General features: G+C 44.1%; 5 protein-coding genes across 5 annotated transcripts; 4 read left to right on the top strand and 1 right to left on the bottom strand.

Moving 5' to 3' along the window:
* The first annotated feature begins 478 nt into the window (after window positions 1-478).
* On the top strand, window positions 479-2637 carry LOC131211433 (uncharacterized). Its single transcript, XM_058204888.1, has 3 exons — window positions 479-584; window positions 642-769; window positions 848-2637. Exons 1-3 carry the CDS (start codon window positions 581-583, stop codon window positions 1016-1018), a joined length of 303 nt encoding a protein of 100 aa, XP_058060871.1. The 5' UTR covers window positions 479-580; the 3' UTR covers window positions 1019-2637.
* On the bottom strand, window positions 588-3556 carry LOC131211431 (uncharacterized). The gene is made up of 4 exons (XM_058204885.1): window positions 3505-3556; window positions 1325-1691; window positions 1180-1257; window positions 588-1103 (listed from the first exon to the last, which is right to left on the bottom strand). Exons 1-4 carry the CDS (start codon window positions 3522-3524, stop codon window positions 1029-1031), a joined length of 540 nt encoding a protein of 179 aa, XP_058060868.1. The 5' UTR covers window positions 3525-3556; the 3' UTR covers window positions 588-1028.
* A 2178-nt stretch (window positions 3557-5734) lies between these two features.
* LOC131211419 (serine/threonine-protein phosphatase 4 regulatory subunit 3) lies at window positions 5735-13215 on the top strand. The gene is made up of 9 exons (XM_058204871.1): window positions 5735-5846; window positions 5939-6126; window positions 6204-7145; window positions 7265-7454; window positions 7540-7795; window positions 7883-8149; window positions 8257-8402; window positions 8596-9917; window positions 10073-13215. Exons 1-9 carry the CDS (start codon window positions 5735-5737, stop codon window positions 10160-10162), a joined length of 3513 nt encoding a protein of 1170 aa, XP_058060854.1. The 3' UTR covers window positions 10163-13215.
* Window positions 13216-13757: 542 nt separating this feature from the next.
* On the top strand, window positions 13758-14957 carry LOC131211429 (cilia- and flagella-associated protein 36). Its single transcript, XM_058204881.1, has 3 exons — window positions 13758-13860; window positions 13947-14623; window positions 14694-14957. Exons 1-3 carry the CDS (start codon window positions 13758-13760, stop codon window positions 14955-14957), a joined length of 1044 nt encoding a protein of 347 aa, XP_058060864.1.
* A 1662-nt stretch (window positions 14958-16619) lies between these two features.
* On the top strand, window positions 16620-23378 carry LOC131211420 (transient receptor potential cation channel protein painless). The gene is made up of 6 exons (XM_058204872.1): window positions 16620-17295; window positions 17377-17562; window positions 20098-21994; window positions 22162-22292; window positions 22351-22451; window positions 22522-23378. The coding sequence occupies exons 1-6, from the start codon at window positions 17251-17253 to the stop codon at window positions 22946-22948; spliced, it is 2787 nt and encodes a 928-aa protein (XP_058060855.1). The 5' UTR covers window positions 16620-17250; the 3' UTR covers window positions 22949-23378.
* Window positions 23379-24642: the final 1264 nt, after the last annotated feature.

Here is a 24642-nt window from a genome sequence, read left to right as displayed (position 1 = left end):
ACATGGCGATTGCGCTGCTTCCGTAATGCAGTGTTGTCAGTTTCAGTGTTGCAGTGTTTTGTCTTTCGGGTGAAAGGAAAACGATGTTGAAAAACTTAAGTTCTTTGAATAATTTTTATTGATTTGTTATTTGAGCGTAGAATGCCGCCAAATTGTTTAAAGAATTAACTGTAGCATTTGGTAGCCCTCGCTTGAACCGGTATACTGATATGGTATCATACTGCATTTCAATGGAACAATATTTTTTCTATCAGTTATCTTAAATTTAAACTTACTTTTAAACTTACTTACTTACTTTTAAATTTAAACTTACTAACAAATTAAAAAAACACGAAATAATTAGAAAATTCTATTCCCAATTAAGCATTTCAATAAACGAAGTACGTCAGTGCACTTTTCAACTAGCAGAAGTAAACGATTGTGTGATTTGATTTGACATAGTCGACCGTTGACATGAAAAGAACGTTTTGTGTTGCGACCGTAAACAAAGTTCGGTTCGTTGGATAAAGCATTGCAATTGATGTGACTGCGGTTGTTTTCCTTTTCGGTTTTCCAAGAAGGTTACATTAACAAAGTAAAAATGGGTAAGCTTGAAACATGTATGCACAGACATGTATCATTGAAAGAATGTTTCTTTTTAGAGAGAAATACGCTATCTGAGGATGATATACGTGAATTGCAAGACACAGTTGTTACTTTGCGGATAAATATTCCTCCAATGTACAAAAAACTCCTGTGGAAAGAGTGTCAAATAGAACAAATGCAAACGGTTAGTTCGAAACAAACTGTATTTAACTATAATTGCGCATTAATTATCTAATTTCCATCGTGGGCTATCTTTGGCTAGGCGAAAACCGACGTTTGCGTATCAAAGCAGCCGATCGAAAAACTGACTACAATGGAAAGGTCACAACAGGATTTTTCGACGGAATACATCGGCACGCAGAAGACTCAGGAAGCTAATCAGATGCTGAACATTCTCGACAAGCTTTTTCCTACGACGCATCAACCGAATTGAGGTTCGCCGTTCAGTCGTCTAATTCCAATATGGAATGCAGTTCTTCGAAGACAATTTTTAAGCAGGACAAACCTGGTTTAAGATGCTATTAAGATGACGAATGGACAACGAATGTAGTTATTATTTAAAGCAATTGCTGGTAGGAATTTGGTTTATCTTACCTGTAGGAGTGTAATGATAGGTTTTCTCCGAAATAAGTTTCCTTTCGTAAGCACTTGCAGCACGAAAATTACTTTCAACTAAAAACAAACAAATTGATGCTAGGATATTTCGGTATTTAAAAGTACCACACGTACAAGAACTCACGTTGAAAAATACATCGTTGATTATTATGTCCTGTATATACTCTATGGGAATCAGTGAATTGCGCACGGTTCCGTTTGCAAAAGTAATTGAGCATTGCAATGCAAAGTCTTTCACTAGGACCAGAGTTTCGGATTTTATCACACTGCTGTAGAGGTAGCAACACGTCAGCGTCGGCAGGAGAAAAGCAGCGTGTAGAACATTGAGCCGGAAAATAAATGTACAGATCGCAAAGCAAAATAGTGATGCAAGCACAAAAACCAGCAGTAAGCGGCGTTCACGATCTGCCTCCACGTTCTCTACAGATAAGTGGAGCACGTTCGGCGATTTGTGGACAATTTTCAGGTGAATCTTTTTGCCTGCGCTGGTCCTGAAAAATCCCATTTCGTTTCAAAGCTTAAGAAAATTAAGAAAATTTAGCTTGTTTTTGTCTTTCGACAATAGTGCTCGACTCGTGTGACAGTCGTTGCTATGTGCTCGAATGCGTTTGTATTCCACAACTTTAAGCATGAATTGTATAGCGTATTTTATTGTATTACTGTTACGATGAATCTAGGCTTTTGGTTTAGTCATTTAACGCACGTTAAATGTCTAAAACTCAGGTTCGTCACGATTATATGCGATAGGACATATTTTCTTTCAGCACTATAGGCGCTACCAAGGTTGGTATATCGATTTTCGAAAACCGAAATCAAACATCTATGAGGACCGTGGGCGCCAGGTGTATGTAGTAGGGTCGGGCAACGACGAACAAACGAACCAAACTGCTTGAGTTAACGCAAACCGATCGGAAGCAGCAGTAGGTGTCTTTGCAGTGAAGAGAAAACTAGAAAATCCAATATGGCGGTGTAAATGTTGTGATAGCCAGGTTCACGAGTGCTCCTTAAATCGCGAAAGAAAACGGCACAACATCGAGCAACCTAAGCGAAACTAACTCCAATTCTGGCAGCCCTTTAATCGATGAAGGCTCCGAAATATATGTTCGGAGCACGCATTCTGTGTTCTTCCATTAGCAATTTGTAAGGACGTCAAGAGCGAAACGAAACGAGGTTCTGTGTGTGGCAAAATCAGTTTTAGAGGCCGTTGCATTGTGTGTTCCAATCGACCCTGTTTGTTGGTGGAAAGAAAGGTTTGAAACTCTCCGGCGTTCCTGTGACCGAAGCGGAAAAATCACGGTCGGCCGGCTTGAGGAAGGCAGGCAACCGGGACCGCGTCCGGAGCGTTCGTGATCCGCAATAGTGGTCGAAGTAGAGTACAGTGTGAGTTGATTATATTTTACCTAGCGGTGTGATGGGAAGGTTAAATCTAGTATATTCTGGTGCGTAGCGTCAAATGACGTTAATAAATCGAAATTTATTGAGCAAATAATCGTGGCACCTTAATGTGGGACGAACAATGAACCAATTTTCCCTAACAAATCTTGGATGATAAAAAAAGTCATTTAATACGTGGCCATTAAATGACTTTTTACTGAAAAATGGTTCTTCTAAAAGATGGCATGGAAACGAGATAACAGTGCGAAACAATTTCAGGAACGGGTTGCTTTGGGGCACGAAAGAAATCGAGAAAGAAGAACAATTTGCTTGCGGTGTGAAGCGAGAGCATATCGCTTGGGCTTCGATTTTCGTTGTTCCAACGTCTCCGGTACGTGTGAGGGAAGAGCAACAAAAAGAACATCTCGAATCGCCGATGGTGTGTTCGCGCATGTGTGCATGTGTGTGTGTAAGTTGGCGCCGCGTACGTGAAGTGTAAGAACGAGAGAGAAGGTTGACCCGTACAGCTTCTTAGAGTAGGGCGCAAGAGAGATGGCAGTTACAGGGCGAAAGCGCGAAGTTATTGTCGATGTCGCGATAGTGTGCGTGTAGTAAGGTTCCAGCGAAAAAGTTTCGAGCACTGTCCAGTGTTTTCGGTATCAAAAACTACCGTCAAATCAACACGCCTAAGATCGCTTTTCGTAGAAAATTAATTGAATTATCAAATCAGCGCATGTTGAAGTAATGTGTTTTGTTTCATGCTCGATGTATCGAACCAGACGAGGGTATGCCCATTTTCATACATTTGCATCGCACATTAAATGGTGTCCCTGTGTTTGTGAGCAAAACTTGAAATGGGTAATTGGTTGCTGGAGCAATTCTTCAAATCTTGTAGCTCCAACATTGCGGACGTAGTGTTATAATACTTACAATCCCAACATTCCTGACATATTCTGATACCGCGAGCAATTAGCAACATTTCCGAAAGCTGCTTGAGTGTGCACACCAGCACAGCACAAACACATCCAAACACCACATAAAACAGCGTTTCACTCTAAACACACTTGTCCATTGTTCGGAATATTGCATTTGATAAACCTACGAAAATTCGATCTCACTGCGCTGATACTACGAGATGACGCCACGGCTCGATGTATGGTGTTTCGGGGCAAGTTCTTTGGAAATGTAGTATGCGTTGACATTTTATTGCATCGAATGAACAGCGTCATATCCAACGCTTCGTACGGCCGGCGGTATTGGCAAGCGTGTGTTGGTGTACATTGTTTTTGGCAAAGAAATCTATCTGCGAATAGACCTCTTCGTCGCGTCACGCCACAGGGTTTCGCTGCGCCGCCTGTCAACTGCCGCGTATTCGCGAGGCTGCGTTTGTGTTGTGTGTCAGCAGCTCGACTACTCGTACGCTTTGTATGATTCATTCGTTGCCCCGTAATACGAGTGAGCGGGGAAAAGAGACGGAGCAAATAATGCTGCTAATAAATAGTATGACCGGAGAACAAAGTGTTCGTGAGCGGTGGGTGCAAATAGGAACCCATTCATCGGAGGACACTGAGGGTATCTGCTGAGAATGGAAGTGTTGCCATCTTGTTTTGACGGTGTTTATCTCACTGAAGGTCAGTGATTTGAAACGACGATCCGACCAATGATATACCTCACAAGTAGCAGAGTATTAGCCAAGTAGCCAACAGAAGGATTCCTACATGAGGCGGTACTTAGTCATCTCATTGAGGGGGTGGTTGTATGGGATGTGCTGAGGACAGTCGCTTCCTCGAACACAAGTACATTCAACCACAGTTGTTGCTACTTCGCATTGGTGGTGTGTAGCGTCATCCTGGTCGTGGAGAGAACCTGTTTCGCTCGGAAATGGTGAAAGTTGACCAAAGTTTGTCCTTCCCTGCTAGTAAAAGCGTCAAAACAGCGTTTCTGTTTTCAACTTTCAGCATGACGAAGATAGAAAATACTAAAAAGTTGTAGGAAAATAGTGCCGTTACATCAGCGCACTTGTATCGCTGCTATCAGTGGCAATCAGTGGCCGTACAGATAAACTTACAAGGCTGATTGTTTACGGTTCTTTGAATGAATGTCGACATCAGACTTGCCGTTGTTGTTGGGGATGGCGTGCGATGTGCCAAACTAATGCATTTCAAGTAGCGGCGTATGGTGTAGTTAAATACAAATAAAACATTTGAACAATTTTTCTTCAAATATGTTTGTTAACATTTTCAGATAATCCGACAATTCCTTGACGAATGACAACTAATAATATGCCACCTTTTTGAGATTTGTTAATATTAAAATTTACTGATGAGTGGATTTGCTTATCTGGGTTGGGATGCTTGTGATTGTTCACTGTGATTGTGTTAAACTATTTACGCATTGGCGTATCCAGGAATTGTTGAATGTAACAAGTTTATAGAATAGAAGCCCGCAATCGAACAGCCTTGCAAGAGGAAATCACAGAAAACCTTCGAAAAAAATACCCAACAGCAATACGTAATATATCGCTTCTTTTTTGAAAAATCGTTTTTCATAAGAATCTTATGAATAATATTTGTTTAATTATATTTTATAATACCTAATAGAACACTGTCCTTAAATGATCTATTTTATTTCCATTTTCAGGTTGATTTAGCACCTTTATTAACAACAACTTCGTTTGGTCCACTGTCACCTGTATCCTTTTGGTTTGACCGTGGCTGTAAGGATCAGTAAAAGGGCTAACGAACGGCGCAAGCAAACAGCGTTTCGAGTAGCGGCGGGTGCGAAAGCGGCAACAATTGAGCACAACGAGAGAAAAATTACTTACAAAATACTGAAGAAACGAAGGAAAAAGCATCCTTCTTCCACCCTCCCTTACGGAGGTCCATTGCCCTATCAGCAACAGGACAAATCGACACATCAACGGCGTCGATCGTTCCGTTACTATCGACAGCAGCACGTAAAGTACCGTCGTCAGCAAGCAGTGGATAGAGTTGGTTCGGATTGCAGCGAAAAACACGACCCCGGAGGCTTCACTGATAGTGCAGGAACCAGTAATAGTTGTAGTAGCAGTGCTTGTGCCTCCGGCAGTAACACCCAGCACTGTAAGAGCGGAAACAATAGTAGTGGGTCGAACGACAGTGCTTACGGCAGTCGACGCAACATGACCACCGACACGAGACGTCGTGTGAAGTTGTACGCTCTAAACGCAGATCGTCAGTGGGACGACCGAGGCACGGGCCATGTCACATCGAGTTATGTGGATCGCGTAAAAGGTATGCCGAAAAATCTCTATATATGTTTAGTTCCGAGGAGCGAAACAAAGCATTGTTAGCGATTTAATGCTCAAAACCTACGTTTTTTGCAGGTGTGTCATTGTTGGTCCACGCAGAAAATGATGGTTCGATGTTGCTGGAAAGCAAGATCCAACCAGACACGATCTACCATAAACAGCAAGACACGTTGATCGTATGGAGCGAGGGGGATAATTTTGATTTGGCCCTCAGCTTCCAGGAAAAGGCGGGTTGCGACGAAATATGGGAGAAGATCTGTCAGGTAATAAATGTGGTTTTGGTGAATGTAGCAAAAGAGGTAATAAAAAGAATATGTTATGATCCAAATTTGTTGTGTAGGTTCAAGGCAAGGATCCATCGGTGGAAATCACACAAGATGTGGTGGAGGAGTCCGAGGATGAGCGATTCGAGGATATGCCCGATTCAGCGCCACCGATCGAGCTACCTCCTTGCGAGCTGTCACGATTGGAAGACATTTCCGAGGTTATTGCGAGTGGACTCACGTCACCTATGCGCAAGGACAAGCTGGCACAGGCGGTTGAATCAGAAAATTATATTAAAAAACTGCTGAACTTGTTCCACATTTGCGAAGATTTAGAAAATCAAGAAGGACTGCATTATTTGTACGAGATCTTCAAAAATGTGTTTCTGCTGAACAAAAACAGTCTGTTTGAGATCATGTTCGCCGAAGACACGATCTTCGATGTGGTTGGCTGCCTTGAATATGACCCGTCTGGCAACCCACCGAAAAGCCACCGGCAGTATCTAAAGAAACTTGTGAAGTTTCGCGAGGCAATACCGATTCGTAATCCTGATCTTTTAGCAAAAATTCATCAAACGTATCGCGTACAGTACATACAGGACATCGTGCTACCGACGCCATCCGTGTTTGAGGACAACATGCTTAACTCCTTGTCTTCGTTTATTTTTTTCAACAAAGTGGAAATTGTTACGATCATACAGGAGGATGAAAAGTTCCTCGATGACCTGTTCACGCTGCTAACCGACCCGCAAACTCAAAAATCAAAGCGTCGCGAGTGCATCCTGTTTCTGAAGGAGTTTTGCAATTTTGCACAGTACCTTCAGCCGCAAGGCAAGGACGCGTTCTACAAAACGCTTATCAACTTGGGCGTGTTGCCAGCGCTCGAGATTACTCTGGCAATAAACGAAAAGAAAACGAAGGCCGCATCGATAGATATACTGACTACGATCGTGGAATATTCTCCGTCAATCGTGAGGGATTTCACTCTTCAGCAGTTCAATAACTCAGACACGGAAGAGGTAAGTCTCTTACATGCTACATTGATACCATAATCGGTTGCTTTAGTAATTAACATTCAGCTCAATGGATGTGTAGAAAACATGTAAATTTAATTTTTTCTTCCCGTTTTCATTGCTAGGATCAGACCTTGATCAATATTGCCATCGAACAACTGTTCGATTCGGAGCCTGAGCTGGGAGGTGCTGTTCAATTGATGAACGTTTTGCGAATCCTACTAGACCCAGAAAATATGTTAAGTTCAGCGAACAAGTCGGAGAAGTCTGATTTTCTCAACTTTTTCTATAAACGCAGCATACAGACACTCATTGGTAAGTATCGCAGTTTGTACCAATCTTTCGTTTCTCATGTTCCTTGGGTAGCTGACCAACTATTTGGTTGTTGCATAATTTTCAGCTCCTCTACTGCGGCACACGCAAACGGACAAACCAACTAATGAGGACTGTAATGCAGCGCAGCTTTTAGGTGTGGTTCTGGAGTTGCTGTCGTTCTGTGTCGAGCACCATACGTACCACATTAAAAATTGCATCATCAACAAGGATTTGTTGCGGAAAATTCTGGTGCTAATGAACAGCATGCACATGTTTCTGGTCTTGGGAGCACTACGGTTTCTCCGCAAAATAGTGGCACTGAAAGACGAATTTTACAACAGGTCAGTAGTTAAACATGTGTTTAACTGTTGAATTGATAGGATGTTTGCTAATATGTTTCTTTATTCGGATTCTGCTTCTTGTTATAGGCACATTATTAAGGGTAATTTATTCGCACCGGTTGTAGACGCTTTCTTCCGCAATAATGGTCGATATAACCTTCTGGAATCGGCCATATTGGACATGTTCGAGTTTATCAAGCAGGAAGACATTAAATCCCTCTACACATATTTCGTGGAAAACTTTGGCAAACGCTTCGACGGTGTGCAGTACGTGCAGACGTTCAAAACACTCAAAACAAAGTACGATCAGCAGCAGGATCGATTGAAAGAAAAAGAAAAGGGTAGTTTGGACAGGTAAGCTAAGCCGTTTGTTGTGTTAGATTTGTCAATGAAATAACTGAGTAATGTTGTGTTTGTGCTTATTGTACGTGCAATTTGGATTGTCAATTTGGACTGTCCAGCGTCCCATCCATTTTGCGCAACACCAATCGTTATCGAAGGGACCAGAGACAGATGGATGAAGAGGAAGAGATTTGGTTCAACGAAGACGAGGATTATTCTGACACGGCGGGAAAGGCCGTTCCGACTGAGTTGGACTCAACGATTGGTAAATATTTCGTCAGCTCTTCTTTACGGGCAAAGGGATTTAATTTCGTTACACATCGTTGCTTCGTAAACAGCCAAACGGGCAAACGAATCGGTTTTATTGAAATTATCCCGAGAAAGTCCAAAATTTAGGATGCATTTACTATTAGTATAATGAGGAGAACTAACATTTGTTTAAACGTGTCTTGTCACAGGTAAAATGTTTGACAAGAAAACCGCTGATAATGGATCGAAATACGGTACGAGCGGTGCTTCGGCCCAGACACATCAGCTAGCGCAGCACACGGCCGTCACGGCTACGGCTACCTCGGCCGATGGCTCTCCCGCGACGGGTGCCACTTCAACATTACTGACAATATCAAGAAACATCAACACAAATGAACAAATGAACAATGGAGAGAGCAGTGACAGTGGCACCGAAGCACCAGTTACGTCTACATCCACCGTTGTACAACACGAAGTGGAACAGCAGCTGCACACTGCGCAGCTTGATCCAAACAGTCTTTCACATGCGGTTGCTGCAGTGGCAGCAGCAGTAGCAAACAATGGCCTTCAGTCGTCAACATCGACGACGACAGAGAGCATTATTAGTAATCACTGTGGTAGCGCAAGCTCCTTGGAAGTGACGCACCATAATCAGCAGCATCATCAGCAGCAACATCATCTGTTGAGTGACGATGGTGAAGCCACAAACGCTAATCTGTCTCCGGCCGATGAGTCCGCTCTCGAAGATGCAAACAGCCTGGTGGTGAGCGCGTTAGGCGACAGTGAACTTTCGGTGTATCAGTTGCAGTCTTCGGCGACCGCAACAACTGCCCCTACGACGCTGATACAGGATGCGAACTGTTCGGCTACTACTGTCGATGTTGCGAGTGGCGGTGCGTCTAGAATCACCGATCAGTGCGAAGCTGAAGATCCTGCCATCATCACATCGTCCGTTCCGGTTACCGATGTTGCTACGTCCAGCAATGTTGCTCACAGCAGCGCCACCACCAGCTGTGACGATGATGGGTGCAATAGCAAAACCATTTCCACTGCCTCCGTCACCGAATCCGTTCTCGACAAAAACCACATCTCATCCGATCGACTAGTTACTATTGAGGATAACATAGTGGACGTAGCGCCCAAGCCTTCGGTGGGTGGAGTTCTAACTTCCACGGAAGTTATGGACATTGATATTACTGCAACTGTCGGTCGCAGCAACAATATTGTAGAAGTCGAAGGTGTTTCTAGAAGGTCTGCGGAGGATAATTCAGGGAGCATTGACGGCAACACTGGAAGCAATGTCACAGTTTCGGAAACTTGCATTGAAGCTAGGGATGAAGTAGTAAACACGGCCGCTTCGTTTTTAGTAGCTCCAGTTCTTGACTCGGCCCCGGCCGTCGAAGAACCTGACAATCCATCAGCACAGACTTTGGCGACCCCAATCACCATGGGCGGCACTTCCACTTCATCGTTGGTTGCTGGTTTTGGTAGTACCACCTCGTCGCTTTCTGCTGCAAGTGCTCTCTCGAAGGTAAGCTTTTCGTATGGTATGCAATACCATACGAATATTACCATACGTAATATTGATTGACTCCTCCAATTCCTTGTGTGGAAAGAACTTTAACTTGATTTTTTGTGTTGACGTTTGCCAACATTTAAACTTTGTACTTTCTTTTCTTTACCCAGGGACTCGTCGATTACGAGGGCGATTCTGAAGACGAAGACGATGACGAAGATAATGGCAGCCCAGCCCAGAAGAAAGCTAGAATAGCATAGCCTCATTCTTCTTCTTCCTACACAGCGCGTCGTTCGTATCAGTATCACCAACATCAACGCCATGTATCAGATGCTGCTGCAACAGCTTGCGCACTAGAAGAGAAAGTAACTGATGGTAGAAGTTCATTTTCTACCGTTGTACTATCATCGAAGCACCTGCCAGAGAAAATTTTGCCCACGAAAGCTGCTAACGAAACTTCAAGCGCGCCAGAAAATGCGCCTGTTCATTGTTTTACCTTACTGAGCATTGAAACTTCCACCAGCGGATCTCTAACTGCCGCTAAGAGTAAAGAAGCGGAGCAGCACAACGACTCCTTCTTATCTCATACATAAGTAACATTTAGATACAATCGCAGAAAGTGTGGATGCTTCATGTCTTGAGCGTGATGATGCAGCACAGAGAAGTTCTTAGCACCATGCAGGGCGAGCCGAGCGGAAGAAGCGTATGTGTAAGTGTTTTATTGATTGCTTAATGAAATAGTATGACGCGATAGGAGATAAGTAGAAATGGCGTAGCAGAGCGTTTCTATTTGATACGATGAAGTATCTGGTACGGCGTAAAATAGCCTCATTATGTACAGTTATCCTCGTTTTTGCACTTAAAATTTCGATAGGACCGAAAAAAGCAAACATACCAAACTTGGCTGGTTGGTGGGTACCGTTTTTTTCGCGCTTCAATGGTCACCTATTATCCTCTTCTAAAGGATATCATGGCGGTCAATGTTTAAGCAAGGCATCCTGTCACTGGGATTGATAGAAGATTTATCACTCATCAAATATTATTCTATTGGACTAGATTTGTTTTGGCGGTCCACACCATTCGTTCGCAGAATACTAACAGAACATGCTGATGAAGTTGAATCACAGACCCATGTGCTTCGAAACAAACAGGCGGATACTGTATCTACTCTAAGCCAAGCCTAAGTATCATCTCTAACAAACATGGTATTTTGTGAAAAAGCTGTATAAAGAATAAGCGAATGGTTGGAAAGTCAAACACGAGGGAAGATAAAATATCCAATTATACTGTAAATTAATATAATAATAAACCGAAATCTTTTTAGGTTGCAGTATAGGTCTAGATGTGATAGATGTTAGGGAGTTTGTATTTGTGTTTGGTGCTTCGGTAAGGCATCAGACTAACTCTAGGGTAAAAGATACTAAATGTGGAAGAAAAGTACTGGAAAATCGTGGCAGATCATAAGGAACCATGCAGAAGGAGCGATTAAAGCCATCCGGAATCGTTCGGGCCTTGTGTTGTTCCTCTACTATGAACATGGTCCCATGGATCACACTTTCCTGAGTTTTTGTGACTTCAATGTAATCATGTGATTTTTTTATCCTTAATTCAAGGGCGAGTACACACACGATTTACTTTTCACAGTCAGTAGCACCCTCAATCCCGGCATCGTATTGTATCGCATGGTAGAAAGTTGATTTTTTCTGCAATATGTAAGAATTGCTCCATCGCATTTGCTACTCGTGGCCATCGCTTTTAGTGTGGCTTCTGAGGTTGTTACCGAAGTGGATTTCTTTTACTCATTGATGCATTCTTTATGATATGCTTTTGATTGTATGCTGCAATCGAACATCGTTGATCAAATAAGGTTGCCTTTGTTGGCAGAAGAGTGCAGAAAAAGCATTGATGCAGCATTGATAGATGAAGTATTCAACGTATATTGATTTTGCGTTGGAAATAAAATTTCGCAAATTATAATGTATTTTTTCCTAACTGAAGAGCTGCTGATATAAACGCAAAAAGCCCATGTTGTCTCGTTTGATGTTCTCAAGTGCTTTAGTGGTATCTTTATGTTAGATCGACTTGGCATCTTAGGACCAAACTTCACACTATCTATTTTTTGCTTGCTTGGTTTGCTCTTCATTCACGAAAAATAGAACGCAGTCGAATATGAAGGATTGTAAATATATTTTTCAATTATTTATCGACAGCTAAGTAGAACTGCGAAAGTAAGACATCGTAAGGAAACGTAGTCAATTGTTTGCTAAATAGAGTATTGTTTGCAAACAAGTGAGCTGCAGTTTACGTATGTAAAAGAAAATTGAAAGGAACCCATTTCGGTAATTTAATTCTGGAAATTCCAAAAATGAACGAAAATCTGTCTAGATGCACAAATGCAAAAATGGGAAAATAAATTTAACCATACTACATGCCGTACGGATGCCGTTGGATGAGGGATAAAATGTAGCCTTTAACAGTCGTCGAGGAATTAACGATAAATGTTAAAAAAATATGTCAGTTGCAGACCGAGGAAACAAACCAACCATATTTGGGGTTGAACAATTGAACATTCTGTAGACACAAAATGATCGAGAAAGGATTACCAGTTCGAACTGGCCTGTAAGGACTTACAGCACGAGAGAAAATAGCGAAAAAATGCCCGTACCAGGAAGAAACACTGCAAACAAGTTAATGGGAAGTAACTAAGTAATTTAAGTACTTGGAAGCGAGATGTCCGAGGGACCGAGCGCCTGCTGCGGGTGTTGTGAATTGCAGGAAGAAATGAACTGAGGAACGGCAAAAAATAAAATTTTTTGATCGTCATGAGTTATCAAAGAAGTTTGGAGAATGATGAATGAAATCGAAATAAAAATTAAAGAAGCCAACATTATATGCATGTATGATGTGTAAAAAGCCGTTTAAAAGTTTAAAATATCTCAGAACAACACACACAAATATTGTTGATGTGTTGTGAGCCGTGGCGATGGATTGTCGCTTAGCTATAGGTCGCCTCAGGCGGGTCCCCTGGCAGGTTGCGGTAAGCTTGTTGCATATCGAGTACGATGACTCTATGATACAAGTGCAACGCTGTAGGTGATGATACTAGACGTACAGAAGGGGTAATGTTGTGTGGCGTCGTACAGACGAGCTGTAATCGACGTTTCAGAGCAGTGAAGTGGGATGATGGATAAAAATAAGATAGCAGTAGTATTGGATAGAGCGAAAAGGTCGTAATTAATCGACCTTGACTAAAACAAATAACACGAGAAAGGTTTAAAGTAAAAATGAGGAAAAATACAGAAAAAATATTACAAACAGCGAAAAAATGAATAAGAAATATGTGTTTCTGTTATGTCGCACATCGCTAAATTGAAAGAAATCGAAAGAAAATCGATGTATTCTTGTTCTCTCTGTTCTCGTTTTGGTACGTTTTCAACTGAGTGCTTTTGCTTTCATTTGGCAACATATTGCGCTGTTGCACTAAAGTGACTTCAATTTCATCATTATTCAGCGAGAAGTATGTGGAACTGTCCACTGAAAACAAAAGGATCTTCCGCTACAATTGTGAAACAATGCAGCACGATAATGAGCCACTAATTTCGTATGCAACAATGAGCTCAAAACAGCCCCACTCGTTGGTCAAACTGTAACTGTAGAATCTTGTCATCGTGACGGATACCTTGCAACACGTAACTACGCACCCGCAGTGCTTCCAAATAGCCCTGTTTCCATGGCGCCCGGACGAGGGAAACAAATAGAAACTCATCCTCGAAGTACCTTCAGGGACCGGGTCCTTTCTTCGCCGTCGGTAAAAGGTGTTCTCGGTTTTGTAGTGCCCTACCGAGCTGAAGCAAAATGGCTGAGGACAATTCGTGGGTATTCGATTCACTCGTGTGCTTTCTTCATGGCCCCGTTTGGAATGCTCCGTTGCAGACGTTTATAGAAGATAAATCGATCAGTAAGTTATGGCACTGTGTCCGACAATACGATGCGGTTCGGCGGTGCACCTTCGGCACTGTTTCTTTTCATCCTTCCTGTTACCAGTTTTCGACCCTAGTCTCCAACCGGACGAGACTAATCCCGAGTTCCGGAAGGTGCACGATGAGTATAAAAATTTGGTGGATCTGCTGCTTGGATCGTTCATGGAGGAAATGCAGATCACGCCGGAACAATTTGAGTTCGCCTGCTTAGAGGGACGTCACGTGGCCAACTTGGCATCCCGTGCGGCATCCGCTTCAACGATCGAGGACACATCGGCATCGGCCGATGAACGGGCTGGCACTAGTACGTTTTCCTTCCACCAGGGACTGTTCCAGCAAATATGGGCAGCGAATGATATTCGCATCTTCATTCGAATGATGGTCCAACGGAACGTGGAACTACAGTTGCAGGCGCTCGATTTGATTGAACGGCGTTCGCAAGGCTCCAGCGTAGGGTATGACACTCACCCTCAAGACGGTGGATCGCTCGACGGTGAGACATCGGATGCAGGGCCAAGCCATTCTCGTATGTTGAGTAACTCCGATCCAGAGGAGACAGAGGGCACGCACTCGGAAGGCGAACTGGAGCGAGACATTATCAAATCCATGGAAAATGAGCTAAACAAGCCGGACGGAGCGACTACTGCAGAACATGCGGGGAGCTCGGTGTCGTCGCTCAAAGAGGTGCCTGAGGAAACGGATAAATTTCAAAGGTTGAATTTATTCTTCGACCAAGAGAAGGTATATGCATTTTGTGGCGGACGAATAGGTGCGGAATGAACAGCGACACGCGTTTTGCGCTTCTTTGCAGATCAATGCCGAAGACATGAAGTCACGCCAGGAGTATCTGCGGGCGCAGCGTGATAAGATACTACACATCAAGAAGAAGGCACGGGCACGCCAGCTTAACGAAACGATCCGGAAGAACGACCGGCCCAACTCGGCACAGGTGGCGCAGAAGATCCTCGAGGGTGACACTGAAACGGTTCCCGTTGAGCCACCGGAAGCCTCGTTACAGCTGCGCAAAATGCTTGCCCAAAGACTCCGGGATGAGATTGCTGGCGAAAAGGAGTAAAAAGCACTAATCTTGAACTCGCCTGTTGTTCGGAGTCCTCTTTTAAAGCAGAATATTAAAGATTTCAGTTTACTTTCTCCCTGCGCGCTGAAGTAAGCAGTTGTAGCGTTTAGTAAGCTAACAGTTGAATTGATTCTCTTCATCAAATATGAGCAGTGTTAGTTGTGTGTTTTTCGTGGAGTGGAGGCATTTCACACGAGATGTGTAATATGCAGCAAGAAGAAAAGAAATAAAGGGTAACAAAGAAGGAAATATACGAATCAAACTAACTTCTTTTGGTTTTGCGCCTTTTTTGCTTCAGCTTTTGTTCGTTTTAAAAAAAACGAACAATCGGAATAAATAGTCCATGGCGTTGTATTGTTGTTACAGCGTCAGAGTCAACAATAATGTTATCAACCAAACTGACAAATTTGATTTAAGAAATCTTTATTTGCCTAAATTTTCGCAAAAAAATATCGAACGCAATTTTTAGTCGTTGCGTACAATATATTGTTCAACCCACCTGCCAATGTACAACAAATTCCATACCTTCAGGAGACATAGTTCTTTGGAGGCTATTTGAAAGCATCTTCGAATCTTGTCATTATTCGTAACCGTCGAGTATCGAGTAGTTACTGTGGATCGTGATCTTTCCAAGTGCAAGTTTAAAGTTCTTTTAAAGCGATGAGATGCTGCTGGTTCTATGCGCTTTAAATAACTTGTAGTTTTATGCGCACGTCGTTCTGTTTTTCACATTATTTTGCGAAAGAAACAAACTTTTGTTCAAAGACCAACATGATCGCTGGATGATCAACATGGACGCGAGAAAATTCTCGAACTCGAATAAAGAACAATTACTCTGAAACCACACGATCGCTGATCACTATGGCAACAAGTGGTCCTTTCGCGCAACAAGTGATCGCTGGTGACATTTTGATCGGATGCTGTGTGTGAGTGGGGAAAAAATGCTTCTTTAGTCGCTGCACTGGCGCTCCGAGTGAAAGGGTCTCATCCGGACTTACGACATAAAAGCAATACATAAACATATGATATTGGTAGCGCTGGTAAATGTGTGTGAGAGAGAGAGGTAGATAGAGGGAGTGAAAAGATAAATAAAAAACCGGGAAACAGAACCAGTTGTCGGTACAAATGGACGTCACCAGCCAGCCAGTGGGCCGTTGTTCGTTGTGTTAGTTTCATCTCCGAGGGCCGAACAGGGCAGGTTCCAACGCCATGATGCAGCATCCAGTGATTCACAATCATTGAGATGCCGAGTCCTCCAGCCACCTCTCCTCCCGACCCCAATTCAGCCACTCCAGCCCACCAGCTCCATGGCCGACATTCAATACACTGTCGACTGATGGACCTTTTTTCCCGTTCAATACCTTCGATGCTCGATTCTATTGCTCATTTGGATGCGCGATGGCTTTGGGTCAGCTTTGGGTCGCGGGGTTTTCATACCTTGTTCCTTGTTTCCCTGCCAAAACTGCCCAGATTTGGAGACCGTCCACTAATACCCGTTAGGAGCGTCGCAAAGCTTGGAAACGTACACAGTCACGGAGCGACTATGTCGCGGCGCGGTTCATATGTCGAAGTTGCCCCTCGCTAACGCGCCACAAGCGACAGTTTAGCGTGGGTTTCCTGCTGCGCTGGTTCAGTGCGGTTAGTATCGGCGAAACCGTTCATATGGTCGGTTGCCTGGAAAAAAAGAACTTCTTCCACTGGAACCGGTTGTAACCGGCCAGTGGCTTAATTGTGCTGGATTAGCACTATTTCCAAAGCCCTCGGTGACACAGGTTGGCTTCCCGGAACGGCAAATCGACCGCTCTGGCGAATGCAATTGTGGAAACATTGTGGGCTCTTTTAGAGGAAAGTGCGTTAGTTCAGATCTGCCACGCGATGTACGTGGGCCGGATAGAATCGGAAACCCCGCGAGGCATTCCCCGACCATAAGCGGTCTACAGTGTCGATCGTCAACCGTGGTGTTAGTCTGGGTGCGCGTTCGACGCATTAAGCTGACTGGACCGTGTCCACATATGGAACACAGTGGCTACTCGTTTCCTGCCGCATCTCCACACCCATTTCCTCCGTTGCCGCACTGCAGTGATCACCCACCGCGCCTCATCGCGCCGTGGCCACGAATCCACCGTGATCAATTAAAACCCCCAATTCGTGCAATATATAGAGTCGGTTCCGGTGTCGTGCGTCGTGCTTTGTGCTAACTAAAAGAGCGTATACTTTCGACAGTATTGGTTGATGGTGAAGAGTGCGTTTATTGTTCGTTCCTGGGACGTGTCCGTCTTTCTCCAGCAACATGAGCTCCCAAAAGTTTCTACACTTGAACCTGAGCAGCCCGCAAGTAATGAGAGGACGGCACGATCAGCAATTTGCATTTGCTTAAGGCGATCGCTAACGAAGTTGAAATGGTTCCACTTTGCAGCACGCCCTCAGCGCTAGCTTCGAGGCAAACAATCTGGCGGAATTCAACCGGGCCCTCCGCAACGGGGCCAATGTGAACGTGCGCGATCGGGACGCTGAGTATTCACTGTTCGAGACGGCCTGCCTGACGCCCGGAAAAAAGGACTTCATTAGGGCGTGCCTCAAACATGGGGCCAGCATGTCGGAGGTGCGTATCTGTCTAGTGGATAGAAACTAGTATCTTGGGAAAGCAGTCTGCGAGGCCACTCGATCCCGGGTTGCGATGATGCTTCGGTAGAGCACAAGGCGTGGCGCATGGCGTCAATATTCTGCAGCTGAATATCGAACAAATTAGTTTTTTTCTTCCCCTCCCAGAGGGGCGCGGAAAGCAGTGGAAAGTAAACATTACTATCTAAACGGTACGGCCGGGTTTTGAGAACAGCTGCAAACATTTGTTCAGCTACTCAAGTGCTCAGGGTCGGTATTTTCGTCCGGATCCGGCAAGAGCACGCGAAATTATTACATTAATAAACTGATGGAGATGAGAGTGGAACGGTTTTCTATCTATTTGCTGTTCACGATACGCTTCGAAAGATTTGCCGCTCACAGACAGAATACACATTTCTGTGCTAATTATTGATTCATCTTAAGAAATCGGTATGATGGATAGTAGTGTAGTTTACGGTGGCCGTGGTACACGAAGATCAGCTCCACACAGCTTGAGTTGTTTGAAAACGATTATCAATTCCGATATTTGATTTTCCTATATTTGTTTATCAGATTTTTTGTACGGCAAACTTGTACAGTGAAATATACTGTGGCTGTGGATGTGTTTATATTTATTCGTTTGTTCATTAATTCACAGTGAGTTTAAACAATAGATTCTTTGTTTGAGTTTCACATCCAATATACACCGTTCTGTATTCATCAGCCTCTGTATGAATTGTAGTTTATACTTTTGTCCAAAGTGTGCTTTACATATTCAACGTTTCTTAAACTGGTCTTTCTGAAACTGTTCAGGGTGTGGTGCTTGGTTAAGGTTAAGCAATTATTCAGTAAGTCTAATAAAGTGTTCGCAATCGGTTCAGTTGCATCAAGAATCAGTTGCGCTGCTGTTAAACTAAACATTAATACATTGTGACTAGAGTTAACTGCATACTCAGGATTATGCAGGGTGTTCCATCACGATCCAACTATTTAAAAGTTGAATAACTCCGCTATTTGTTGGTCGATTTTGCCAAATGAATAAGATTTATTTGGGGGTAGAATGCCGTTTATTAAAAATTTACCCAAAATAGAATATCGATCAAATGACCGCCTCCATTAGATACACCAAAAGCGGCCTTTTTTGGGCATTGTATTTGACAACATTCCGGTAATAGACAACGTAATAGCAGCTGTTTCCCCTGTGATGTTAGCTTTCAGTTCCTCAATGGTTTTCGGTTTGCTGGCATAAACCTTACTCTTCGAATAGTCCCACAGAAAGAAGTCGGAAAAAAATCGGCAACAATAAGCCCGCAAAGTTTTAACAATTGAGCGATTATTTTCAATGTAGAACGCTACAATTTCAACCAGGAGCTTCGTCAGTAGAGTCCATATTGATGGTGCACCAACCAACCAACCATTACTTGCTGAACCAATTTGACTAGATTTTCCCAAAACTGCGTGTTAGTGTTTTTTTTTCAATTGGGAATTATAATGAATGCCCTTATGCTACGCGTCTTTGTTTTCGTGAAATGTGTTAATTGGCCATGCGGAAAACGAATATATAAATAATTTTTTGGCCATTCCATTGCGAAGATGAGTCTATATGTAAACCTGTTTGGGGCCACGTGAATGGATAGCCGACACATGACTGGTTTGATACCTAAGGCGTTTGGTACCTATTAGAAGCGTCGATAGGAAAACAATAGCGGGTTTGGGTGATGAATACAACATTCTAGGGCACGACAGGACCTCTAGACGAATAACTTTTGATGTAGCGGCAGGGTTATGTCCGTTATGCGGTTATGACGTGTCACGGTTCAGCAGTACAGAAACTTTGGGCTAATGAAATGATTTATGATCCTGTACACCAGTATTCTGCCACTCATCATGCATGACGTTGTGACTGGAGGCTTTGGATTTCCTGTTTGGATTTGTTTCCGTGTGCCTGTTTTCATGAAAATAAAGCGCCTAAAGCGAAAGCCAAACTTTGCGCCAGCGTGTATGCAATTGTTGGTGCCGAATGCCGAAGATCGAATGAATTGATCCACCGAGCGATTCGCGATCGTAAGCGCCACCGTCAAAGGGTGGACAAAACATCACCTTCCGCGACTACCATCATCGAATGAACTGACCGGATGCGCCTGTAGTGGTGTAGCGAGGGTTCAAACATCACGGTGCCAGGGGCAACCGGTGCGTGGGCCACCGGCGGGGTGAGTTTAATAGGGTTTTTTTTTCACAAACAAAACAAACCCTCGGTTCCGATTCTGTGCGTGTTTGTGTTGGAAGTGCGTATACGGCGGCGCCACACTGGGGAATTGTAGCCGCGCAATGGCAGTTTTTCAGGAGCGACCATCCGCGTTGCATGCGGTGCTTTGTTTGGGGGGTTGTAAAATGTTATTCGCCTGCGAAAAAATTATTTATAGTGAAATTTCGGACCATCTCAGCGGTGACGTCGGATGCTGAGCTCATAGTGCGGTGTTTTCGCAGTTCAGCGATAAGCAGGGTGTACTAATGTGTGAATTGGTTGCCGTTTCAGATCAATCCTGTTACCAAAGAGTACCCGATTCATCTGGCGGCGCTATCCGAGGACTGCGAGAATTTATCGGTGCTGCTCGAGAACCATCGGCTGTTCGTCGACCAAAAGTTTGAAGATCGGACCGCGCTGTATCTCCTCTTCGAGCGCATCTCAAGCGACAACTGGGAGCGAGTATTCGATTGCATCAAGCTGTTACTTAAACATGATGCCAACGTGAACGCCACGAACGAGGACAGCGTGTCACCGGTGTCGCTGCTAGTGACGGGGAACGGGAACGAAAGTTGGCGAAAAGAAATCTTGATCTACTGCCTCAACAACTACAGCGTGAACGTGGACTTTCGCCGTAAACAGGCCCGGAAAGCGATCGAAAAGAACTTCCCGGACGTAACGATCCCCGTCTACGACATGGAAACCGTCACGGTGGAGCTGCTGAGAGGTAAACTGTCCGCCGGTACGGAGGACGAATTCCTTAGGGCTTACGCCAAATACGGCACCCAGCACAAAAGTCAGCCCCTGCGAGATGACGAGCTAAAGGATCTGCTGGCCGTGGCCGTGTACCGGGCGAAGCTGGACGCCGCGAAGAAGTTGGTGGAACCGAAGCTCGTCAACGGTTGTTTGGCGGCCGGCGCTCAGTCGCTTCTGTCCGGCCTGCTGGCCAAATGCTGCAACCGTGGCAGTGTGGCGTTGCTGGAGTGGTTACTGCGTATCATACCGAAAGAGGACGCGGCGCTGGTGAACGAGGATCCGCTGCTGTCGCTGCTGGTGAAGCAGATCGATGTGTACAAGGACAAGAACAAGTGTCCGTTCTTCAGAAGCATGATCCTTCTTCTGAACGATCCTCGAATCGAGATCGATAAACCGGACAGTGTGACCAAGCGGACCGCGTTGCACTTCGCGGTGAAGTACAAGATCGACCACGCACAGGAACTGCTACTGTCGAAGGGTGCCTATCTCGGCGGGGAGGACATGTTCGGTGAGCTTCCGGTTTGCGAGATGGATCCCTTCTTGCTGGAAAAACATCTCGATTCGTGCGTATCGTGCAACGACCGGAAGCCCGGCGACGAGGACTACGAAGTGAAGATCGATTTCTCCAACCTGGCCCCAGCGGTTCACAAACCGAACCTTTCGGATCGGACGCGGGCCCAGCTGGCGAAAGCCTATGTTATGCCGTACGAGGACGAAATGTTGCCCATCGTGCGCCTGGCGCAATCGTCCGACACCAAACGGCTGCTGCGGCATCCCGTGATTTCCAGCATATTACTACTGAAGTGGCTCAAGCTGAGTATCTTCTTCTACATCAACCTGCTGATCTGTACGATATTTTTCGTATCGTTTACGCTCTTCGTCGTTTTCTGTTACGGGCGGGATGATGCCCGTTTCAAGCTGTTCCTTCACGCCCTGTCGTTGGTCGGGCTAGCCTATCTGGTCATTCGAGAGCTTGTTCAGTTTTTGCTAAACATGCGCGTCTACATACGGTCGGTGGAAAACTACATGGAGATACTGCTGATTCTTGCCTCCAGCACGGTGCTGCTGCACGAGTTTGGTGAAGAAACGCGCCGCGTTGCATCCGCGTGCGTCATCCTGCTGTCGGCGTTCGAGTTTACGCTGCTGGTGGGCACCCTGCCGTTGCTATCCATCTCGACGCACATGGTCATGCTTAAGACGGTGTCGAAAAATTTCCTCAAATGCTTGGTACTGTACTCCATCATCTTGCTCGCGTTTGCATTCAGTTTCTACACCCTGTTCCGGGTGAACAGTTCCAACCGAACGGACAGCCCTCCCGTGGCGACGGACTCACAATCCAGCGGCCAGAAAAACGACGCCGATGACGACGATCAGTTCAATCAGTTTGGTGAAATACCGCTGGCACTCATGAAGACGGCTGTCATGTTGACCGGTAAGTCCGTGGGAATGGGATTCCCGTCAATCTCGGCCTGCATGACTCATCGCCGCTGCATACAATGGATCTTTTTGTATGACGATTTCATTAGCATGCATCTCGACGGCGATCGTGAGTGAGTGAACCGTTCATAAAACAGGGTTTGTTTCTTTTTCTGATTTCAGGCGAATTCGAAGCAGCCAACATCAAGTTCCACCAATCAAGCATAAGCTATTTCGTGTTTGCACTGTTTTTGTTTTTCGTGTCCATCGTGCTGTTTAACCTGATGAATGGCTTAGCCGTCAGCGATACAACGGTAGGTCGGAAATCGAATGAAATGCATTGATCTTATGTTTCTCTCTTTTTATTGGCAGCTTATTAAAGCCGAATCGGAACTAATCGGCATCACACAAAAGGTGTTTGTGATTTACAAATATGAAAATGCTCTAAAAACTTCCAAGCCGATTCGATGCATGTAAGTACACCGTGACACCGTGACAGTAACAACCCGTTTCTAACACCTGCGCTTTGACCTTCCTTTCCAGCACGGACCACTTATCGTGGTTGTACCCCGCCAACAGTTTGCAGCTGTTCCCGAACATTGTGCCTCTTCGGCACATTTTGATTAAACCGAACCAATCGAATGCCATTTTAATACCGTCGCTCGTCAACCGGGCCGGCCAGGACCCGGAAAAGGGCACGATGGAGCTGGAGAAAAAGTCCGAAAACGACCAACTGCTGCAGCAAACCGACAAATTCGGGACCCAGTGTTGCATGCCGTGCTTCAACCGGAACATGGATGGCAAAATTGTGAAATATGCGCTGGAAATTCTGCACTCGCGCCAAGAAAACGTGGGCTCGATCGAGTACAGAGTATCGCGCATCGAGCAAAGCATCGAAAGAGTGGCACTGGAGCAGGCAGAACTGAAACGTATGTTACAATCACTGATTACGACATTATCCACGAAATGATCGCGACGAAGATCGCGAGGGCTAGCCATTTAAGTGCAACGCGTACTGGAGCCAGTTATTTATCGATCGAGCTAGGTACGCAGGGTTCGATGTTTATGAAACGGATTATCATTTGCTCGTAATTTTGTACCACTTAACGATACCTCAATTAAAGTGGTATGCGCAGGCCATTATTTTTAGTAGACATGGAGAACAGTACGTGCGTACCAGTTGTTCTTATTTCAAAATCACCAGCATCGAAAATAAATTATTACTTCTGTTAACGAACAAAGTATTTTTATCACTAAAATACATATTTAAACATAAAAAACGTGCACTGATTGTTAAACAATATCACGGGTTTACATGGTTAGTAGGTGGAAATTGTGCACATGAAAGCACCAACTGTCGTGAAAATGCTGGAAACATCGTTTGCTAGTAAATAAACCTATAATCATGTTAATTACCATAAATTTGGCTTTTCCATTAGTTGGATTTATCATAATTTTTTAAAATTTGTATGAGAATAAGTAGTTGTGGTAAGTTTTTCTCCGTCGTCGCTCAGACGCTTTGAAAGCGGTCTCGAGGAAATGTTCTGTCTACTAACATGCCCATCAACTATTATTATTTCTGTGATTTTATCGACATTTTCGATGACGTTTCTGCTTAGCCGAGGTACATCTTTTACATAAAAAATAACTAAAGTGGGTCTAATCAGCGGACTAGCTTGAATTTTCGCCTTTTTCAAAGAAAAACGTACCGAAATGAACTGAATTTTGTCTATGGTGACATCTATTGTTAACACCCTGTAACTAACAAGCGAATGGAACTAACAAAAACCACTGAAAGCATTTTATTAAGTGTAAAGTATAAACCTTAAAACGTGTCTAAATTTGAAACTGTACGATCGATACTTCACGAGATATCGATCACTAAAGGCATCTATCGTGAAACACGTTGATGACTTTTTAACAAGCCTTACATAAACTTCAAAGAGTCTTCCTTAGTTTAGTGTCTTGATTTAGTATACAGGGTGGATTCGATCGGCATCGAGAAAGTAATACACTCATTCGAGTGCCTATCGTTTTAATTTTTACAGCTATAGGTCCGGTCTTTGTTTACTATTTGAAGAAGCACTACGTTTACAGTTTATTCATACATGATAAAGTCCGTGCTTGTGTTTCGTTCACCAGAAAATTGTAATGGATTCTTATAGATAACAAATCAAGATCTTGCATCTTCAAAACCTCACAAACATTCAGATGAGGAGGAAGGCAGGGTTGTCAGATCTCGGATGCTCCTGAAGACGCACACTGCTCACAACATATTTTTTTCGGACCAAAAATTTTTCACTTTGGAGGCCACTTTGAACAAGCAAAATGACCGTGTCCATGGTGGAAGCCTTCGTGATATACCAGGCGATCAAAGAGGGGTCGAGAGCTACCAAAATGCATCAACTGTGATGGTTTGGGGAGCGATATCAGCAAAAGACAAACTACCACTGTTATTCATCGAACATCCGGTCGTGAAAATCAACAAGCAGTACAACTTGCAAAAAGGTTATCAGAAGCCATTTGCTTCCTTGTATCAAGGAACTTTTGGGAGATGAACATTTTTGCTTTCAACACGATTCAGCACCTACGCATAACGCATTGGTTGTTCAGAAATGATGCAAACAAAATTTGCCATGTTTCATCAGTTCCTCTGAAGGGCCG

This window comes from Anopheles bellator, chromosome 2 (genome assembly GCF_943735745.2).
Source record: "Anopheles bellator chromosome 2, idAnoBellAS_SP24_06.2, whole genome shotgun sequence".
NCBI classification, from domain to species: Eukaryota; Metazoa; Arthropoda; class Insecta; order Diptera; family Culicidae; genus Anopheles; species Anopheles bellator.
This window is presented reverse-complemented; position numbering and strand designations above follow the sequence as displayed.